General features: G+C 44.3%; 1 protein-coding gene across 6 annotated transcripts in view; it reads right to left on the bottom strand.

Annotated features, from left to right (window-relative positions):
* The window catches only part of EXOC7 (exocyst complex component 7), a 46405-nt gene extending 37717 nt beyond the window's left edge, over nt 1-8688 (bottom strand). For 4 of the 6 annotated variants that reach the window (XR_006416947.1, XM_044453656.1, XM_044453655.1 and 1 more), the window contains exons 1-4: nt 8565-8679; nt 6591-6656; nt 6248-6432; nt 3378-3483 (exon numbers count right to left, since the gene is read on the bottom strand). Coding sequence is in view for 5 of the 6 variants with exons in the window: in XM_044453656.1 (XP_044309591.1) it covers nt 3378-3483; nt 6248-6432; nt 6591-6656; nt 8565-8624 (417 nt within the window). In the remaining variant the exon portion in view is untranslated. Of the gene's footprint in view, nt 1-3377; nt 3484-6247; nt 6433-6590; nt 6657-8564 lie in introns of those variants that run through there. The other 2 variants (XM_044453653.1, XM_044453658.1) reach the window with 2 other exon arrangements.
* Between the last annotated feature and the right edge of the window lie 13339 nt (nt 8689-22027).

Here is a 22027-nt window from a genome sequence, read left to right on the forward strand (position 1 = left end):
TTGACAAAGTGCCCCATGATATCCTGGTGGAGAAACTGAGGAGTTTCTCCACCAGGATATCATGGGGCACTTTGTCAAAGGCCTTGCTGAAATCCAGGTATACCACATCCACTGCATCCCCTCCATCTAGCCATCTCGAAACCTTGTCATAGAATTCTACAACGTTTGTCTGGCAGGACCTGTTTCTGTGGAAGCCGTGTTGTGTGGCTGCCAGCCTCCCTTCCCTATCTAGCATCACTAGATCTCCCTCTATTATGAGTCTTTCCATTGTTTTTCCTACAATGGACGTAAGGCTAATAGGTCTGTAATTCCCCGTGTTCCCTCTACTACCCTTTTTGAAAATTGGGACCACTGATGCCACCCTCCAGTCCTCTGGAACTTCTCCCATTCTCCACGAGGCTTCAAAAATGGAGGCCAGCGGGCGTGAGAGAACCCCTGCCAACTCTCTAAGTACTCTCGGGTGTAACCCGTCAGGGCCTGATGACTTTGTAATGTCCAATGCCCTGAGGAGCCGCTCGACTTCTAGGGGGGATGCCTCTAATCTGTGCCCCTAAGTCCCCGGCCTCATCTAATCTCCTATGTGGATCTCCTCCGTCCAGCTTTGGGGAGAACACAGAGGCAAAATAGTCATTTAGCATCTGTGCCTGTTCCCTCATATCAGTCACTGGATCTCCTTCCTCCTTATTTAGTGGTCCCACCACTTGTCTCCCCTTCCTCTTCCTATTTACATGCTGAAAGAAGCCCTTTTTGTTGCTCTTGATATTCTTGGCAAGTCTCAGCTCGTAATCAGCCTTAGCCTTGCAAAGAATCCTTCTGCAACGGGCCTCCTCCCAGTATATCCTTTTGTCTATTTGCCCCAGTACCCATTTCCTACGCAGGTTCCTCTTTCATCTAATCCCTCTAACCACCTCCTTTCGCATCCATGGCAATGCTTTCCTCCACCTCCCCACCTTACTAACTAGAGGTATCATCAAGGCTTGCGCCTCCAAAACCTCCCTTTTGAGAGCCATCCACCCCTCCTCAACTCCCTTGCCTTCCAGTAACCTATCCCAGGAGACTTTCCCCAGTCTGGCCTTCAGTTGGCCAAAGTTGGCCCTCTTGAAGTCCCAGCTTCTAGTGCTCGACCTGCTGCCCATCTGCAGTCCCCTGATCTCAAAGCAAAGGATGGAGTGATCAATCGCATCCAGAGCTCCCCCAATCTGTACTTCATCTATCAGCTCCTCTCTATTGGTCAAGACCAAGTCAAGGATGTTTCCCCCCCTCGTCACCTCTCGGACCCTCTGTGTGAAAAACCCTCCCTCTATAGCTTCTAGGAAGCGACCTGGCTGTCACCGCCGAGTGAGTCTCCCAACTAATATCTGGGAGATTGAAATCTCCCATAATTACTGTGTCTCTCCCCCAAGATATCCTTAGAATTTGGTCTGTCAGGACATCATCCAGGGTCTCAAGTTGACTTGGAGGGCGATAACATACCTCCACTATCAGGTCTCTTTCCCTGTCAAAACCCCTAAGTTTCACCCAGATTGCCTCTACCGAATCCCCATCTGTGCTGCATTCTATCTCACTGCATCCTATCCCTTCCCTGACATATAAAGCCACACCCCCACACCTCTTTCCCTTCCTGTCCTTTCTAAAAAGGTGATACTCCTCTATGTTCACATTCCAGTCTTGCCTTTCATCCCACCAAGTTTCTGTGATTCCCACCAGATCATACCCTCCTATTCCCAGGAGAGCTTCCTGCTTTTCCTGCTTATTACCCATGCTCCTAGCATTGGTGTACATGCACCTCAACTCCTTCCCACCGCTTCCTTTCCTTAGAGTTCCCAGCCTCCTCCTTCCTCCCATCCTCCCTAATACCTGGCCCCTTTCTGTAGGAGCCCTGTCAGTCCCTGCAGTACCTCTAAAACCCTGCTCCCAGAGCCCTGATCTTCTCCCCACACTTGTCCAGTGCAGATACGTTTCTGGGGGGCCTGAACGCGCCCCCCCCCCCACCAGCTCAGTTTAAAGTCTTCCAGATGAAGCTAGCTAGAGCATCTCAAAGGACCTTTTCCCCATCCTTGTGAGGTGCAACCCATTCCTTGCCAGAAGTCCATTGGCAAGAAACCGGGTGCCGTGGTCAGGAACCTGAAGCATTCCTTCTGGCACCACACCCTAAGCCAGTCATTCACCTCGGCGACCCTCCTGTCCCTGCCTGGCCCAAATCCCCAGACCAGTAAGACAGATGAAAAGGCCACTTGGGCCTTTAGGTTCCTGAGTTTCTTCCCCAAGGCCTCAAAGTCCCTGGTGATCCCGCTCACACCCTGACTACGTTGTTTGTGCCCACATGGATCACCAGGAGCGGGGCTGGTGACCCCCAGAGCAAACAAGATGCTCCACTCTGTCCTTCACATGCTGGATGCGTGCGCCCGGCAGGCAGCAAACCTCCCTTGTCTCCAGGTTGGGGTGGCACACCGCTGCCTCAGTGCCCCTCAGCAGGGAGTCCCCAACAACAATCACCTGCCGCTGTGTCTTCCCGGTGCTGGTGGGTGGCCGTGCCCTGGCCCTCGCCTCTCCTGCAGCAACCCCCTTGCTGCTTGTGGTCCCAGGCTGGGGGTCCTGCTGGTCCCCCGAGGCCTCATCAGCCCCAGCCTCCCTAAGCAGAGAGAAACCTGTTTTCTAGCTCCAGATTGTCGCCAGGAGAAGGAGGAGGCCATGCTGGCCTCCTCCTCCTGTGGGTGACATGCCTCCATGTCTTTCCAGCTGCTCCTCCTGTGGCCTCTCCCTCAACCCTCTATCCAGAGGGGGGCTGCTCCCGGGGGGCCTGGAGAGTTCTCTTGGCCCTCAGGCACCTCAACTCCTCCTCTAGCAAGGTCACCAGCTTGCACCGAGGGCAAGTGTAACCCTGCTTCTCCTGGGGGAGAAGGGCAAACATGTCGCAGCTGTCGCAGCGGACAGCAACACCCGTGACTCCTGCCAAGGCCATCTCCCGGTCTGCCATTAGGATCCCTTCTGAAACCTTACCTTGGTCCCCCGCCTTGTCTGTCCTGCAGTTCCTCTCACTTGCCCAGTTCTCCCAGACAAAAACCCACATGCATACACAAGGATAAAATAAAATTTAAATTGGAGGAAAAACGGAAAGGAAAGGAAAGGAAAGGAAAGGAAAGGAAAGGAAAGGAAAGGAAAGGAAAGGAAAGGAAAGGACAGCACAAAACCAAACCAAACCAAACCAAGAAAGAAAGAAAAACAAAACAAAACAATTAAAAAACAAAACAAAACCCTCAGCCTCCCAGGGAAGGGCGTCCCCGGGCAGCCTGGGCCACAGCTAAGGGACGCAGACAAGGGACGATGCCAAGAGGCCAGAGCCCATCAATGACCCAATGCTCAAACATATTACATACCACTCTATTGAGTTCTGGACTGTCAGGATTGTTGTCCTGAAAATATTCCACAGCCTTCTGAATTTTAGCCATGCAGCCCAAATATTCTTCCAGCCTCCCTGTAGGGCTATAATTCAAAATACATTTTATTTCAGAAAGCTACATCAACAAGCAACTGCTTATCAAAATGCCCTGCAAAACCCTTTTCCTCCAGAGACCACTAAATCATTCCGTAATTTTCCTCTTTTGTCAGATAATTTGACCTTAGTGAGCTTAAGTATAAAAGTAAAGAGATGGCCAGCAACCAGTACAGCCCATACTTAGCAGACAAGCAACATTTAACCCATGTTTACAATTAACTGCCACATCGTGAGCTTTGGTTGCCAACTTTCCTTTCAGACATTGGGCAGGGTCCAGATTTAGCTGTGCTTAGATAGACCCAATAAAAGCAATGGGACTTACATTAGTTACGACCAATCCATCTCATTGATTGCAATGGGTCTATTCTAAGCATGGCAAAATCTGGACAACTCATTGGCATGTATAAGTGGCAGAGAATGACTAAAAGAATAAATAATAGCATCCAGTTTAAGTTCTCAAAGGAAAAAGGCAGATTATGACTTCATTAAGCCCTAAGAAAGTATTTTAATAATGTATCTATTTTTATCTTATTCCATCCTATGCTCCACATTATACCAACACTAAACAGTGTCACTATTGTTATGTCCTGTCAAGTTGTCTTTGACTTAAGGCAATTTTATGAAAGAATATCCTGTAAAAAGTCCTGTTCTTGACAGCCCTGGTCAGCTCTTCTAAATTCAAGGCTGTGTCTTTCTTCATGGAAACAGTCCAGTCTTATTTGGTTTTCCTCTTCCTTTGTCTTCAACTTGCCCTAGCATGATTATTTACTCTAGGTAGTTTTGCATTTTCATGATATGCTCAAAGTATGACATCTTCAGTTTTGTCATTTTCACTTCCTGAGTTCTGGTTTGAGCTCATCTAGGACTCACTTGCTCATCTTTCTGTTGGTCCAGGGTATTCACAAAGCTCTCCTCCAGCCCCATGTTAAAGATACATCAATTTTCTTCCTGTCAACTTTCTTCACTTTCCCACGTTCATACCTATATTGATAGGGAATAAAATAGTATGGATGATCTTGGTCTTAGTGTCCAGTGAAATGTCCTTATACTTGATATTTTCTAGATCCTTCATTGGTGTCCTTCCAAGTCTCATTCTCCTAATTTCCTGGCCACAGTTTCTGAACTGATGATTGAGGCATAGTACATAAAATATTTCATAATTTCAACTTCTACATTGCTAAGATGAAGTCATGTAATTATTCTTTGGTGTGTTCCTGTAGCCAACACAGATTCACAATATGATATTGCATGCCTCTTTCTTTTTGGAATACAGCTAGAATGTCAGGCATTTCTCAGTCCATATAAGATAAAATTCTTTGTTGCAACTCCTTGAGCATCACTTTGCTTACATGGAAAATTAGTGCAATGTTCCTGTGGTTACTGTACTCCTTACCATCTTGTTTCTCGTGAAATGTAATGTATATTGAACATTTTCAGTCCGTGGGCCATAATTTTGTTTTCCATATTTGTTGGCATATTTCTGTTAGGAATTGGACTGATTCAGGCTCTGCAGCCTGGAATAGTTCTATTGGTACTCACTCTACTCTGGGTGCTTTGTTCCAACTGCTTTCAGAGCAGCTTTCACTTCACTATTCTTCACAGGATTGCTCCTCAAAGGGGTCTTTCATCTCTTCTGTATAGTTTTTTTGTATATGGTATCCACCTTCTCTTTATTTTCTCCTGGACAGATACTCTTTTTGTCTTTCAGTATTTCTAATCTAGGGTTTGAATTCTTGAATATTCTGGAACGGGTCTCTTGTTTTCCCTCTTTTGTTGTTCTCTTCTATTTCTTTGCACTGGGCACTGTAGTAGATCTTTTGACAGGATAATTGCTGAAAAGTTGCATCCAGTGTTTCTGCCACCATTTGTTTTTGTTTCTCATCTTAGCAACTGTGAGTATTTCTTTTATCATCCATCTTTTCTTTCCCTTCTTTTTGCTTTAGAAATTGTCTTTTTGCATTCTTCTCTAATAATGCTTCTGGTTTCAGTCCACAATTCTTCTGGTTCATGATTAAATTAATTCAGTAATACAAATCTGTTCTTTCTGTGGACTTCAAATTCTTCTGGAATGTTATTTACGTAAATTGTAATTTTGGCATTATGCTTCCATTAATTATCTTTTTCAGCATTATTCTTATTTTTTAATATTAATAGTTCATGGTGACAATCCAAGCTACAAATACTTCTTGCATGCTCTCTCTCTGTGTGTGTGTGTGTAGTAACAGGCTATTAAATCATAATCTGTATCAGACTGCAAAGTGATAGTTAAGATGTTCTTTTTATTTCCCCATCACCAGAATTGTATAAGGATGTGTTCTGAATCCTCCAGAGACATCATTCTAAAACTACAGGATGAGGAAATAATTTAAAAAGGTAATAATCTTTCTTCTGTTCTATCTCTACTGAATTCCTCTATTTCAATTAATAGGATTATTTATGGTTGGAAGAAAGGGGGACAAAAGAAGTAGTGACCAAGAAAAAATCTTGAGCATTCTGAATCCCCAGTTGTGTTGTGAGCAAGCCAGGATGCTAGCTCTTACACCTTGATTTTTCCACTTGGTTCCTCCTGCAGGAACAGAAGCAGCATAAAAAAGACATTATCTGGCAAACCAGAGCTGACATCCATGGTTGTTTAGCCACTTCCACTGGAAGCAGAGTAATCATGCAGGATGAACTAACATGCTAGCTCATTCATGGCAACTCACGGTTTTAAAAATGGATTATCTTTATGAGTGAATCAAATCAACTCACCCTTCCCTTATTATCTTCTCTGTGTCTTTTGCTACATGGTAGTAACTTATAACATGATCCAAGCAGAACAGTGTTTTCTCAACATTTTCCTGCAGGCGCTGAAGATTTTCAGTCTGCTTATGTACAGGGATGATTGAATTTTCCAGCTTCATCAGACGGCTTTCAAAGGATGAGAGAATGGAAACCTAAATATCAAAGCCAAAAATATCTGATATAGATAGTAGGAAACATTCCATTCTCCACAGACTACCATATTTTAGTTTGCAGTTCCATCAACCAAAACATCACTATTGAATTTTCTGTTCCCCTTTTTAAAAAACGCACAGGTTTTTTAAACGCTTACCATATTCTTTGTGAGCTGGTCACTTTTTTCTAAACTCTCTCTGATGAAAGACAATGTTTCTTCTTCCTATCATTGCAAGGGGAAAACACAACATTAATCAATTTCAAAACTTACCTTCCTAGATGCTAACCAAATTTGCAAGCTCCTAGGAAGTGTCAACTATTTAACAGAGTAAACCTACAAAGAGTTGGGAGATTCCACTTAGGAAATACCATTAGCTGAGATTTCCCAGCTTCCACTAACTATAGCAGAAAGAGTGGTGAAGCGGGGAGACGGTGGAGGTACCACTCAAACACTTCCATAGTTTTCTTCATTGCTCTCCTCCCACTGACACCAACAGATGGAAAAATATGCTTTCATGCAATGGCATAGTTCCCCTGTTTTGTGCATGTCAGAGTCTGGATTTAGTGGATCAAAGCCCAGTTTTGGGTATCTGGATAAAGGAAAGAGATACAGATTACACCAAGAGTAGGCACACTTTTGGGCTAAGAGCACAACTGGCAATTTGAGAAACTGTCCAAGGCACCACCACAAAATAGTTGTCATGACAAATGTGGCAAAGGACAATCAACCCACCCAGAACACTGAGTACAAGACAGAAGTGGAGTCTGAGCCCTGCCATATTAACAATTCTTTCAAACACAACTTTCGGTATCAATAGAAAAGTATTTCATAGTAATTGCAGTCGCTGATAGAAATTGCTCAGTCTCTTGACTATGCCTCCTACCTTATTGCAATCTTTTCTTCTCCACTGTTCTACTTTCTCATCTTAGTTCCCTGATGTCCATCAGGCACTCTGTTGCCAAAATAATTTACCTCTTCTACCACCCTGAAAAGGTGGTAGCCTTCCTCAAGTTTCTACCATATCTTCCTTTCTGTTCCAAAATATTTACTTTTAAAGCTCTTTCCCTTCAAAGCCCCCCCATCTTTTCTCTCCCATCCTCTCCCATCCCAAGATCTTCTTGTCCCTCAGAAGATTCTGTCCTTTTTCTCTTGCTATATCATATGCCTAGAATTGCCCTCAAGGGTGCGTTTTATATCCCCCAAATCCCTTCTCAAATAACACCATCTGTAGAACAGGAAAAGCTAAGCAAGCTTTTAATTGCTATGAATTAATTGAAGTTCTAGCCATCATGACAAAAGGGAAGGAAGCATCATACATCCTCAAGGCCACAAATCCAAAACTCCCTGTAGAGGGCTCTAGGTGACTTTGGGGGCAGGAGTGAAGAATCAAAGCATTTCCCAAGAGTTCAGTTTCCCCCAAACCATTCAAGAATGTCAAGACAGGATTACCCTTTACAGAAAACCCAAGAAAGACAAAGGATTCCTCAGGTAGGGCTTTCTGGGCTCAACATCCAGAGCTTTTGAGAAATGCTCAGGCACATGCTTTCCCATCAGGGATGGGGATGCTCCTTTGTCTCCAAACATTTCAGAGGACATCAGTGAAACCTCATCTGCTCCTACCTACCTGCTCCTGTGATATTGACTGCAGTACGCCTTGAAGAAAATGAGTAGATGCAGATTTTCTCCTCATCATCCACACCAGAGAAAACTTCACCTGCCATATTTTTGTCACACAGATGGTTTAACAGGCTAGCAGGGTGGATCTGGATTTTATCTGTATTATGTTTTATTTTATTTATGTAAGCTGTCCCGAGGCTATGCGATGGGACGCATGTATCTTAAAAGTGGCAATCCCAGGCTATAGCAAATCCATCCAAGGGGAAGAATGTGCAACCCAAGGAAGGAAGCCCCACCGAGTTACCTCCCAGCCTACACAGCCTGCAGCTTTCTGTAGTGATCTCTGAGGTAAGCAAGGAAAACGCCCTCCCAAAAATAAAGATTACAGGGGACTAAATGATGATGACAGCAAAAGCAAAAAACCGCCTGAGTGCGGTACCAAGGGGATGCTGGAAACAGCCCCGGGAGGGGCGGGAGAGAACGCCCTGCCCGCGTCAACCGAGCCAGCCCCACCTGTTTGAGTTTCTCTTCTATTTCCCTCCTCCGGGCAGACGCCTCCTCCGTCGGGATCATCCTGACACCGCAAGCGCCACCACCAACTAGGCCACCAGCTCCCCTTCGGCCTTCTGTCAACACCGCTCAACTTCACTTCCGCCTCATTCCCCGCCCTCCCCGGCGTGGTGCGGCCGCCATCTTGGGAGCGGCAGGCGACGAAGCTCCCGGAAACAGAAAAGAGCCGCTGAGAATACGTGAAGCTTCAGCAGTAGTAGGATGAGAGAACAAGTACAGCGTGCTTTGTTTTGTTTTTGTAGTCTGAAGATCCTTTTGAATCTAGCCGCCCAGGGAGCCTCAGGCTTCGGCCATATTGGGAGAGGCATCTAATGCCACCAAGCTTAGGAATCCCGGGAGGAGAGGATGGAGACAAGAAGTTGCAAGAGGAAGGTGCACCTTCGTACGGTGTTGTAGGCAGACTTGGCCTGGCTGGGTTTTGCGTGACCTGAGCCAATAGTAATGAAAAGCAGCCTTGGTTTAGTTTTCTTGTGAGCGTGCCAATTACGATAATCACAGGGTATTCACAGAGAACCTTACACCTAAGCCCCATTGAGTTCAATAGGATTTACTCCCAGGTAAATGTGTATGGGACTGTAGCCTTATTGAATTATTCAAATGACTGCACTGTTTTAAGAAAATCCCCTAACATAAGCAATGCATATCTCACATAAAGCATGGCACTGGGACTCAGGAGAACTGGGTTCTAGGCTCCACTAAGCCATGAACCTAACTGGATGATTTTGGGAAAGTCGTGGCCTCTCAGCCCAACCTATCTCACAGGGCCATTGTGAGGATAAGATTCAGAGGAGAATTTTGCAGGCCACCTTGAGTTCCCTAAAAAAAAAAAGTGGGATATAAACACAACAAAGAGGTTTTCTTTTCATACCTTGTATGCTTCCCAATGGAGGGCAGCTAGTGCATTGTGGAACTATTCTTTTTTGCCTTGATGGATAAGGAAAAGGATAAGGAAGAGGCAGTAGGAAACAGGATTGTGCAGGGGTTTATGAATGGAAGATGACAATGTCTAGACCTCCCCCCCCCCTCAATAAGACTTGAGTGAGGCACCTCTGGCTAGCAGACTCTTGGCAACTGTAACAATTTGACCACAGCAAATATTATCCATGTAAATATTCAAAGCTCACTGACTTCTAGAAAGGACTGGGGACTATTAGGATAGATATAGTAAGGCCACAATCCTATACATGCTTAGATAGCAAATAAATCCTACAACTTCTGGCATTCCCCAGCCAGTGTGAACATTAAGCTATTCCCCAGCCAGCTCTTGAACATTAAGAAAACAAAAATCATACCTACAGAAGAATTGCCAACTTTAATGTCAACAAAAAATTTGCATACTTTGGCTCAATCAATTGAACGGGAAACTGTAGCCAAGAAATGCGAAAAAGACAGACATGGAAGGGCAGCAATGATGAAGGAACTAGAAAAAAATTATCCAGCATAAGGACATTTTACTAGACATCAAGGCTATTGCATTCACACTCTTGTATTCCCAATCATTATGTTTGTGTGTAAAAGCTGGACAGCAAAGAAAGCTAGCAGGAAAAAAATTGTGTGTCCGAAACATGGTTCGTGCATATGCTGGATTGACAGAAATATAAATAAGTAGGTACTAGACCAGGGGTCCTCAAACTTTTCCACCAGGGGACCAGTTGAAAGCTGCCGGCATGGGGGGGGGAGCACGCGGGGGCAGTACGTGTGGGCACGCGGCGAGGCAAGGCGGGGGCGCATGGTGGGGGCACATGGTGAGGTGAGGCGTGGGCAGGCATGCGCTGCGAGGTGGGCGGATGAGGCAGCGGCTTGCTCGCTTGGAGATCGTTTTCTCCGAGTGAGCAAACCACTGCATCCCCATGCGCGGGGCGCGGCAGGTCCAAATGGGCATGGTGGGTCAGATAAGTGGGCATGGCGAGCCAGATCCAACCCCCAGGCTGTAGTTTGAGGACCCATGTCCTAGACCAAATCAAATCAATCCAGAACTTCCCCCAGAAGTGGAAAAAAAACCAAAACCAAAGCTGTTATACTTTGGGTACATCATGAGAAGGCAAGACTCACTGGAGAAAATAATCATGCTTTGGAAAGTTGAAGGCAGAAGAAGAGGAAGACTAAATATGAGATGGATTGATTCCATGCAGGAAGACACAATATTCCATTTAAAATAGCTGAACTGGGCTGTCAAGAACAGGGCATTTTAGAGGATCTCCATGCATAGGTTCATATAAGTAGGAGAGATGACTTGACAGCACCTAACAAGAACAAACTTAGATCCCACCTGTCCTCCAAGGAGCAAGGAACAACATACAATGGCCTCCATTTCATTCTTGGAATACCACTGTTAGGTTGAAAGTCATGGCAGAGTGGAGACTAGACTCCAGATCTCTTCACTCCTAATCCAGCACTCTAACCACTGCACCACTTTGTCACAGGGGATGGGACTGTACTATACAGACATTAAAAGCACATTTCCTTTACATGTGTCGCATTTCTCAGATGAGAGCTTCCACAGTAAATTAGAAAGGTATTAATTTGTACAAGCAGTTCCTTTTGCTTTAGCTACAAAATGGGCAGTTAAAGGACCATTTCAGTTCAAACTTGTTGCACAGATAGAGCTGACTCACATTAAGCCAATTATTAAATGGAGCTGAACGCTGTAATCCTTGCATGTGAAGATGGGAATTAGTCCCTAGACATTCTCTCTCATTTCAGAAGTTCACATCAGCACACTCTCCTCAAAAAGCTTTCTCTTGACAATTCCCCTGCTGTGGTTGTTTTCCTGAGTTAAAAAGATGCTTGGATGCTTGGGGCAAAGGAAGAAAAGCATGGTCTATAATCTCAGTTCCAGACATTGAATAAAGAAAACTATACCTCAGTATTATTCTCATGTATCTAACTTACTATGAAATATTTCATCATTTTGAAGCCTTTGTTCCATCTTGCATAAGAAATACAGATTGGATGCCATTTTGGAGATTCTACAAGTGCAGCAAGGAATTGGTGGCATAGAAAAAAATCTGTTCTTATTTTTAAAACACCTTTAGCCAACATGTCTTATCCGCTAGGTGTCTCTATGCACTAGTCTTGGAAAGGGGAATAGTGAAGGTTGAATGTTTTGTTTGTCTCAACCAATCTTCAGTCCTTACACTTAGGACATGTCATTTGTAATTTAATTGGGACATTCCTTTCAGGTAGGGGGCCAGCTATTCTTGATGCAATTCAGATAGAAGTAAATACTATGTCCTGACTTCTAATCCACTTAGCAAACAGCAGTACATGCACCACAAAAATGTGTTGAAGAATGGGGAAATATACTACTAGGCAGGGAATTCATTGACTCTCTGTTGGAGACATTACAAACTGAAAGTTCTTCTGGTTGAAGCCTCAAGATATATACCAGTCATCTTTGAATTAATATTTTAGTAGTGTATATTTTGTTTAATACTGTACACACTTATAGCAGACCGAAGATTGTTACAGAATACTTTTTCGGCCAGTGGTGCCAGTTACAAAGGCTACATCTTTCCATTAGTCTAGATGCTGTTGCATTGCTATGCACACTTCCCTGAGAGTAAATCTCACTCAAGTCAATGGAACTTGCTCCTGAGTAAAAATGTATGCTTTTAGGGGTATTTATTTATTTAAAAGTTTTCTAGACTGTCCCTTACCGAGGTCTCGGGATAGTTTAACAATAAAACAATGTAGAATAAAACACAGCATCCTTAAAAATTCCAACTGACAATAAAACCCAATTAAAACAATCAGACCTTAAAACATTGGGAAAATAAAAAGGCTTTCGTCTGGCACCAAAAAGAATAAAGTGACGGTGCCAGGCGAACCTCTCTGGGGAGCAAATTCCACAATTAGGGGGCCAATACAGAGAAGGCCCTTCTCCAGGTAGTCACCCTCCTAATCTACTTCAGGAGGGCACCCGGAGAAGGGCCTCTGCCCCAGATCTTAAGGGGCGGGCAGGCACGTATGGAAGGAGACACCCCTTCAGGTAACCAAGCCCTAAGCCATTTAGGTACAAATGAGGTAAAGACATCACAAGGAAAAGTACCAGCTAGCTCTCAGAAATACATACCTCGATTGTTTGCTAGTTATTTAAATATTAATTGCCTTTCAATACCCTGTTAACTCTAATCACTGATAGCACATAATAGCAAAAGAAACTGACAGGCCCAATGATGAATCTCCAGAAGTCTGTATCCAGCCTTTGGGCCAGAAGTTTTCTATCCCTGATCTAAGAAGGCTAACCGTGTCACAGGGCAGAGTGAGGGAGGGACCTCAGGTGATAGGTCTGCAGTGTCACGAAAGGATAATAAGTCAGCTTTTCTTCTATATTTGTGGAAGAGGATGCAATTTTGTGTGTTCAGTATCAACACATTTTGGGTCAGAATTTCCTGGCTGGTGCTACTTGCACTATCTTGCCTCTCTGCAAAAAATGTTACCAGTCTAGGGTAATGAATGTCTTGCTACTGAATAGCATTTTGAAATCACCTGACATTTTCTATTTGTTTCAAGAAATGAAAACCAAAGAGTTCAATCTTGCCCCCAAGTTAGCCTGCTTAATTCCCATTGACCTAAATGGGTCTTAAGCAACTGTGAATAGGATTGCAGTTTAACAGCATGATCCTGTACACTAGGGTGCACTTCTATAACTCTTGGCTTAATTTCAGAAGCTGTCTGCAAGTTATCAGCTCAGATCTTTAGCAAGAACGATCTGGCCCTTCTCTTGGCAGCCCACTGGGCTGTGGGGAGGAGAAAACAGGTGGCAGTAAAAGAGAAAAATGGGTGGGCCCATTTACTTTTGGCTCCAGCCCTGCCTACCAATGGCTTTTTCAGTGCCTGCCCACAGCTTGCTTACCTGAACAGATTACGCCTATGTTAATATAGTCCTTGGCAAAACAGAAAGGCTCTTTTGACCTGTTGTATGTATCTACTCAGGGGTCAGTCTCACTAAATTCAATGGGTCTTACTCTCAGGATTGTTGCTTAAACAACTTGCCTAAGCAACACACACAATTTGTGGCACCAATGAGAATATTATTATGGCTTTGATTTCACTGTATGCCCACCCTTTTCCAACCATTAAATGGTAACTAGATCTTGAATGTGAGATTAGAGAGGGACACCATCCCCAGAGTATCTTATTTAAATGTACAAGGCCCCACTCACTTTTGGAAACTGGCAACCCTACAGCTAACACAATTATTCTCTCTCTGTGCAGCTGGTTTTAAGTGCATGGATAATGTCACGATCTTGGGGTTTACCATTTCATCTTCCTTCCAGTAACACTTAAAAATCTCCTGCTGGATGCTTTCTATTTCATGTTGAGTATCCTTTGATTTTGCTGATCTTTCCACAGGTGGGAGAAAAGGACACATAACACTATGCGACCCTTCCTTTATATTATAAAGTTTATAAGGTTCCCACTGGAGCCTCTATATGTCTTCTCCTTACCCCTTTCCCCAAGCATCTGCTCATAATGCTTCTTGGTAAACAGTGGTCATTCAACTAAACTGCTTTATGTCTGTTTTGAAATGGGGTTTTACTAGAGCTGTAAGCACCAGTCAGGGCGATGTGACATCACCATACTGAGTGATAAAGGCATATAAGGCAGGGGGGTTGAATCTTTTCATCCTGAGGGCCAACACCATTTTAGAGAGTTCTCTCAGGGGCCACATTCCAGACAGGGCCAAAGACAAAAGACTGCACAGGACTAGCAATGCCAAAAAAACCCCCAGCCAATCAACCAAACAGCAACACTGGCACAGTTTAGCTTAAAGCTCTTATTGCCAGTAACTAAGCTTTAACAGAGGTATTTTAGAAGAGGGGGCATGGCACAAAAGCAGGGAAATTGCCAAATGTAGGGAAGTGGGGGAAAGGGAATGGGGCCGGGGAGCGAGGCATGGCCTTCTGGGAAACCTGCAGGGGCAGATTTAACTCCCAGTCCGGCTTAAATGGTTCCCAAGCCCTGAGGTTCGGCATCCCCGATATAAGGGGATAGGGAAACCAACATGGCCCCTCAGCCCTGAGAGCCACCCTAGACTGTCCATAAACAAATCTAGTTGCCTGCCATTCTGTTTTCCAGGACAGCATAAGAAAACTCCCTAAATCTCTGTTTTTGAAAGAGATGGAGACCCTCTCCTTTATATCAGGTCTCTTCTGGGCATCCTTCAGTGTTTTTGTCTCTGACCACACAGGATTTACTTGGGCAAAGATTGTGCTGAAAGAGCCTGCTGCTTTTTCTTGTCGGATTGCGTTTCTTTCTTTTCTCTGCCTGTTTTTCAAGGTCCTCAGAAAAACTTCCTGGTTACTATCTGGCCATAAGCATCTGAGTGTTTGCCTAGGGAAAGGGTGTGGAGAGGACTGGAACTGAGAAATAGGAGCTGTTATGCTACTTGTGGAATCATTTTCCTTTTCAGCCAAGCATTGTACCTGCCTACTGAACAGAAGTGGGGCCAGTTACACTAGAGAAGCAAGAGGAGGAGGGGAGTACACCGCCAAATATTTCCACCTTCTTGAAGAAACAGGCTCAGAAGGATAAAGGTGAAGAGCCAAATTCTTGCTAGACAGCAGCCCGGCAACAAAGTCACAGCTGGAGGAGGAGGAGGAGGGTTAAAGGAGCGGAAATTTGCTGCCCCACTGCCGGCCTCTTTAAAGCTATACGGAGAACCTACTGAATTACTAGGGCAGAAAGGGGGATACTATATTCCTAATATATCTGACAAAAATGCTGGATTTACTCTCTCTTTCTGCATGTGTGTGTGTGTGTGTTGGGGGGGGGGGTAATTCTAAACTAGAATTTCATAAGTCCCTCCCACTTGTTCCTTACATGTAGAACTACCTATTAAAGAATACAGTTACAACTTGCTATTGTTATTTCAGTAATGTCCAATAATAAAGGCTCTCTGGGAAGTGTACAATGATTCATAAAGTGCATTCAAATACAGTGTAAAATACAAGTAACAATAACATCATAGTATGTCACTATAGAAATGTAAAAAATGTGATAAAGCAACTTAAATAATTGAGCCAAGTTAAGACAACTAGACCTATTAAAAACAGCTGACATACCCCTACCCCCTGTGCTATTTAAGCTGTTAAATACCTTGGCACAGAGGGCAGTCTTAGGCTGGTGCCAGGTGGGTCTCCACCTGAGAGAGTGCTCATTGCCACAAGGGAGGCCATCTTCCTTGCTGCCATCCACTGAGCCTCCAGCGTTGCAGTGTCTGGGTAGGCTGCAGCCGGGAGAGGTATCCCATCAAGTATTTTGGGCCAAGCCATGTTCTGAGGAAATGTGTTGGCTGTGATATCTTATATAATAATGTAACACAATGAAAGATTTTAATTATGTTTGACCTGTCACATCAAATTCACTTGTGAGCACTGCATTATGTGTATGTAAAAATGAGTAGCTACAACAATAAACGGGGTTGGGCTATTCTTTGAGCTCAGAAGAATAAAGCCCCAGTTATTTTGGGTTCTTTGATGCATAATTATACATCAAGATTCCAGTGTGGCAAGTATTTCTGCCCAGGCCTAGTATGTACAACCTAGAACACCACAACACCTGCAGCACAATTTAATGTTGTGGCCCAGTTCACACATCACAGCTATCCAGGGTTTAAAGTTACCAGTGAATGGAAGTGAACAAGTATTTTGGCCAGTGCAACTCTTCTCATCCATTGCAACACCAAGACTTCCACAAATGTTGCTTGTCACTGCTTCTGGTCTGTAACTACCCTAAAAATCACGCATATTCACATATACAGAGACCCACCCACCCACCACACAGTGTTGGAGAGCCTCAATTCTTTTATTGAATGGGGTGTTGTCCAACTTTATGAGCTTGTTCCACCAAACCTGGTTTTCAAAGTCAACATGAAAAGGGTTGTTTGTTTAGTGTGCTATGCTGGGTCATCAGTTTCATTCACTGTGTGAGGCAAACAAGCTTGTTACCCCTTATGGCTTTAAGGTAAGGCAAAGAGGACTCCATATTGTTGCAGAAATCCGAGGAACAGCTATTAGGGTATATGGCTGGATCTTCCTTGGTTCTCAAGCAAGAAGCTGTGCTTTCATCTACCACCTGAGGAGTGAGATAGAAACAAGTGTTTTTTGCATGCCAGTACATCAGCACAAAAACTCTAGGACCTGTCTGTCAGTACAATGCGCCCCCAGGAAATAATACTGTTGGGAAGTTTAGTAAGCAAAGCAAGATAGGATCCTTCCACCATGAATCAGAGATGCCATTTGCATCCAGAGCATGATGGTGTGACAAGCCGCCAAGCCAACGTTCATGTATGGTCAAATGACAAGGGGGCTTTCTATCTGAGGCATTTACTTTGATCTTATTGTGTGAGTGAAAATAGTCATAGTTATTCGATCCTCACATTTAGGATCCTTCCCCCCCCCCCCTTCAAAATGAAATAACTAAGGTCACAAGATTTAATCAAGATAATTAGTAGATTCGTTAAAGAAAGCATATAATCATAGATAAAATCCCCCCAGATAATTGACCAGGCTGAGATTGACAGACACACAATAGGGCAGAAGAAGAAAAGTAGAGAAAATAGAAGAAAAGTAGAAGGAGGAAGGATGGATGGAAGAAGCAAGAAGGTAAGAAGAAAGAAGAACTTGCACAAATAAGGCAGCTCACTCTACCTGGCTATCCAAATTTGGTAACAAAAAATTGGAGGATGTTTCCTTCCCATTTCTCTCCAAAGCTAGTAGCTGCTTCATATCTGAAGGTGAAAGTACAGGGCTGATATCCAAAGGTGGCCATATTCTGCTAAAACCAATGCTCACTTTGGAAATCTGTACTACATACATAGTAAATTGGTAATCAGTGCAAATCTGAGCTTTCCACATGGAATTTCCTGATGGAATCCGAATGGACAGAATTATTTGCTCCTGGTATACTGTTCAGCTTAGTACTCTTTTGCTGCTGGAACCTATGCATGGTAATTTGCTTTCCCCATCCACTTCAGTTGCCACTTCCTGTCTCACTCAATGCATGGTCCGTTTGTGTCAGACACTTCTAAATTCTACTCGGTGCAAAATTCAAAATCAGATTTGCTGTTTCATCCGACCAAACCAGACTGAAAACTCAGTTTGCCAGAATCTATCAGGTTCTGCTGCAGGTCAGGAAGGCATCTTTAGCACTGTAAGCTGCGTGGTGCATGCGCATAAGCTGCCGGTGCCAGTGGAGTGCAGTGATGCAGAGGGCCTCAACACACACGTACACAGCCTGGGAGCTTCTTCTGCATCCCAGCCCGTCCTTGTATGACCTTACAATACCTGCACAATGATACCGTGTATGAGGACAAACTCCCGAGTGTGAAGCACACCACTTTCCCATCTCCCACATGCAATCTAATCTTTTCCATCTCACCTCGGTCATCCCCTTTCAGGGTGATTACTCTTTACCCAGAATATCAGGAGCTCAAGGTTTTCAAAACATTGGAAAATTTCAGTTCTTTTCCACGTGTACAACTATAACAGCATTCCTGATAGACTGCAGAGCAAAAACTTAATACGCAAAGCTTAAAAGCCACATCAATAGTACATGTAGTTTTATCCCTTGATTTATAATACATATTCAGTTTTTTAAAAGGCTCAGACACTGAATGAGGCACACAATTTTGGTAATGTTCGGAGCACCCTTCCCCAACCTGGTATCCTTCAGGTGTCTTGATCTATAATGCCCAACACCCACAACCAGCCATGGTTATTGCCATGATAGCTGTGAATGATAGTGGTTGTAGTCCAATGCCACCAGAAGGGACTAGGCTGGGGAAAGCTGGTTTCGACTCCTACTAAAGTCTAAATACACACATTTACTGACCTGGGCTGGTGGCTCATTGTAGCCCAGTACTCAGCATCTTGTGGTCCTCCTGATGTTTTTGCCTACAACCCCCATTAGTCCTAGCAAGCATAGCCAGGGGTGAGGGATGATGGGAGTTATAGGGCCAAACATCTGAATAACCACAAGCTGCCCACCCCAATGTATCTTCCTATGTATGATGGAACTCTTCCCTTTTTATTGCTTTGTCCTCTAGACTATTATGGAGAAGGGAACCAAGCAGTTAAAATCTCTCTAGTTTCTGCCTTGTCTGTTGTGCCCAAGATGCTTAAGCGCTAACCTCAAGAAACTGAGGTGATTTGCTATTCTTTCTAGCAAATCACCTGTCCCTAACATTTTTTTGCCTGGGTCACTTTCTCTGAATCAGTGTCACTGCTTGACCACTGATTGACTACTTAATGCAAGCCCGGAATGCATTTTTTCCCATTTTTTCACTCCCTACAACTCAAATGCATGGTCTATTGCTAATGGCTAAATCAGCTGCTAATCATCTTCTGATACAGTGGCGCCAAGTGACCTTTGGATATTTATACATTCTTCCTTGTTAATGTGTCTCATAGTGGAAGCTGCCACGGCAAAACGCTACCTCCTGCAAACCAAGCAAATGAGGCATGCATGCCTCCCAGATTCCTTTAGCTAATCCCAGTCACCCTCTCTTTGCACACTCGCCCTTCATTGACTTTCCTAATGAACAAAGGGATTGAGCTACATGCTGATATATAGAGACCCCACTTCAGTTCTCAATTTTAGAAAGTATAGCCTTGAGGTTGACTATCCAGAGCTGGCATCCAAATAGCACATCCAGGAGTCCCACAGGACTCCGGCTCACAGTCTTCCTAACTATGGCACGATCTGTTGCCTTTCTACTTAAATTGTAGCACTCCTTTCTAAAATGGCATCTATAATTATACATTACTTTATCTGAATGTTATGTGAACGTTTAGAGCAGGACCTTCAGCAATGTTTAAGGGAATATAGGGAGGGGAATTCAAGCATGAGTCACCAACAGGCAAAAGGGTGTCTATTTTCATCCTTGAGGCACTGGAGGGCAGAAGAAAACAGAGGTACTCTCCCCATATTAAGTGGGCAACATCATAGTGAGATGGTGTACCGGAAGCCTTCTTCCAGGGATGGAGCATGAAAACCTGCAGAAACGACACCTGTCTTGAGATTCCTTCCAATGGAAGTCCATTTTTACACTTCCCATCAGCTCATCTGTCAGACAGGCTGAAATTCTAAAGTAAGGACTCCTAATGATCTCCGGAACCCATGAGAGAGACCATTTGCACAGACTTTATTGGGATATTGCTCCCTCCCTCCCACAGTGCAGCAAAAGTGATTCAATATGAAAAATATGATGTGAGGAGAAACTGCTTCCCTGGTCTGCCTCTGAAAAAACGATGCTTCAGAATAATACATGCCACATTAGTGAGCTATCTATAGCCATTTGTCCCAGGCAGTAGCCCTGACAGGGCACTCGGTACCCAGTTAATGCTGCCTGTAGCCACAAGAAGGCTAAGTAATGGAGCCATCGGCCAGAGTGCTGCCTGTCAAACTCTGAAGAAGGGAGATGTGGCCCCAAAGAAGGGGGCATAGCACCAGGCTCCAGAAACAGAATCCTTGGCTGCAAGGAGTTCTGCACATCTGTCCTAAAATCTAGAGGCTGAGCCTGGCCCCAGCTGTACCCCAGCAGCCATGTATACTTATTGAGAAGGCAGGTGCACCGGACAGAACTTCATGCAAGAGATGTTTGCTACCTCTGCACCTACCAGGGCGTGGTGTGGGGGAGCTGGAATTGATGGGATTGTTTTCCGAGCAGGCTGGATGCAAAAAGGACAGGCTGCACCTGTGGGTTCAGGTCACTGGTAGCCACATTCTCCCAAGCCCCGCCTTCCTTTCATGGACATGTCCTGGCCTGCCAGCCTTATTGTGCCGCATATGCACCTCAGCTGAGAAGCACGTCAGCTGGTAACGGCTGGGTGCCATAGCTGTTGTTTATATTTGTGTACCTCTCTGACCTCCCTAAGGTGCACGGAAGGAAGAAGGCAAAATAATTATAAAGCTGCTGGGAGTAAAGGGCTCCCTGGGGCAGGCCACTCTGCAGGACATGCATCACAGCAGCTGCCAAACATGTCAGCAAAGAGCAGTGATGTGGCAGAACCCACCTAGCTAGCCATTCGCATACCAACCTGATTTTAGCAGCACTCAATGGAGAGCGAGCTGAGGTCGTTTACCTACCGACACCAAGCCCTTTGCTTGTGCAATCCAAAAGGAAGGACGGGTGCAGCCCATCCAGTGCAGCTTTCTGTTTACACAGTGGCCAACCAGATTTCTATGGGAAGCCCACAGGTGCGATAGTACCATCCCCCTGATGTTCTCCAACAATTGATGTGCAGGGACATACCACTTGTGATGGTGGAGCCAGCATATGGCCATCATTAGTTGCCTTCCGATTCATGAATTTGTCCTTTTGTCACATTTGAAAACTTTTCAAAAGGGTGGCCATCACTGTGTCTTGTGGAAGTTAATTCCACAGAGACCTCCATCTATTTTTTGGCTCCACCAATTCAGTCTCTGTGTAATTGTGGTAAAAAGCACTTAGGACTCAATCTTTTACATGCTTAAACAGAAAAAGTTCTACAATTCCCAGCATTGCTCAGCCAGGATTCATGGAAGAATGCTACCTGGGAAATGCTGCAGATGAAAGCACTTTTTTCTGTGTAAGTATGCATAGGATTGCTCTCTGAAGTTCCTTTCTATGGTAGCTACACATACTGGATTGGCAGAGCTGGAAGCTAGATGCAGATCTCATGCACTCTGGTTATCACCTAAGAGCTGACTTCATCAGAGCATTGGGATGAATTAACTTCCAGATTAGTTTATAACAGTGGGTCAGCCTCCCCCGCATACTATTTTCCCTTTCTTCCTCTGCTGCATAATATTAAGAAAACCTTCCCAAAGCGGTTGTTGTCGCTGCATGCTGTCAAGTCAATTCCGACTTACAGCAACTCGGTGAATGAAAGCCTTCCAAAATGTCTTGTCTATGACAACCCAGATTAGCTGTTCTAAATGCAGGACTGTGGCTTCCTTGATGGAGCCAATCCATCTTTTATTTGTTCTTCCTTTTCTTCTTCGGCCTTTGACTTTCTCTAACATGATTGTCCTCTCCAGAGTCTTGTCTTCTCATGATGTGTCCAAAGTATGACAGGTGAGGTTTTTCATTTTTGCTTCTAGGGAAAGTTCTGATTTTATTTGATCTAGGATCCATTTTGTCTGTCAGACCAGGGTAGTCACAAAACTCTCCGCCACCACCATGTTTCAAATGCATCAATCTTCTACCTGTCAACTTTCTCCACTGTCCAACTTTCACACCTGTGCATAGTGATCAGGAATACAATGGTGTGAATGATCTGGGCCTTCATCTTCAGTGAAACATCTTTACATTTTATTATCTTGACTAGTTCCTTCATAGCTGTCCTTCTAAGCCTCAGTCTTCTTTGAATTTCTTGGCTTCAGGCTCCCTTTGAATTGATGACTAAGCCAAGAAA

The sequence above is a fragment of the Varanus komodoensis genome, unplaced genomic scaffold (assembly GCF_004798865.1).
Source record: "Varanus komodoensis strain SLA01 unplaced genomic scaffold, ASM479886v1 scaffold7_1, whole genome shotgun sequence".
Taxonomy (NCBI): Eukaryota; Metazoa; Chordata; class Lepidosauria; order Squamata; family Varanidae; genus Varanus; species Varanus komodoensis.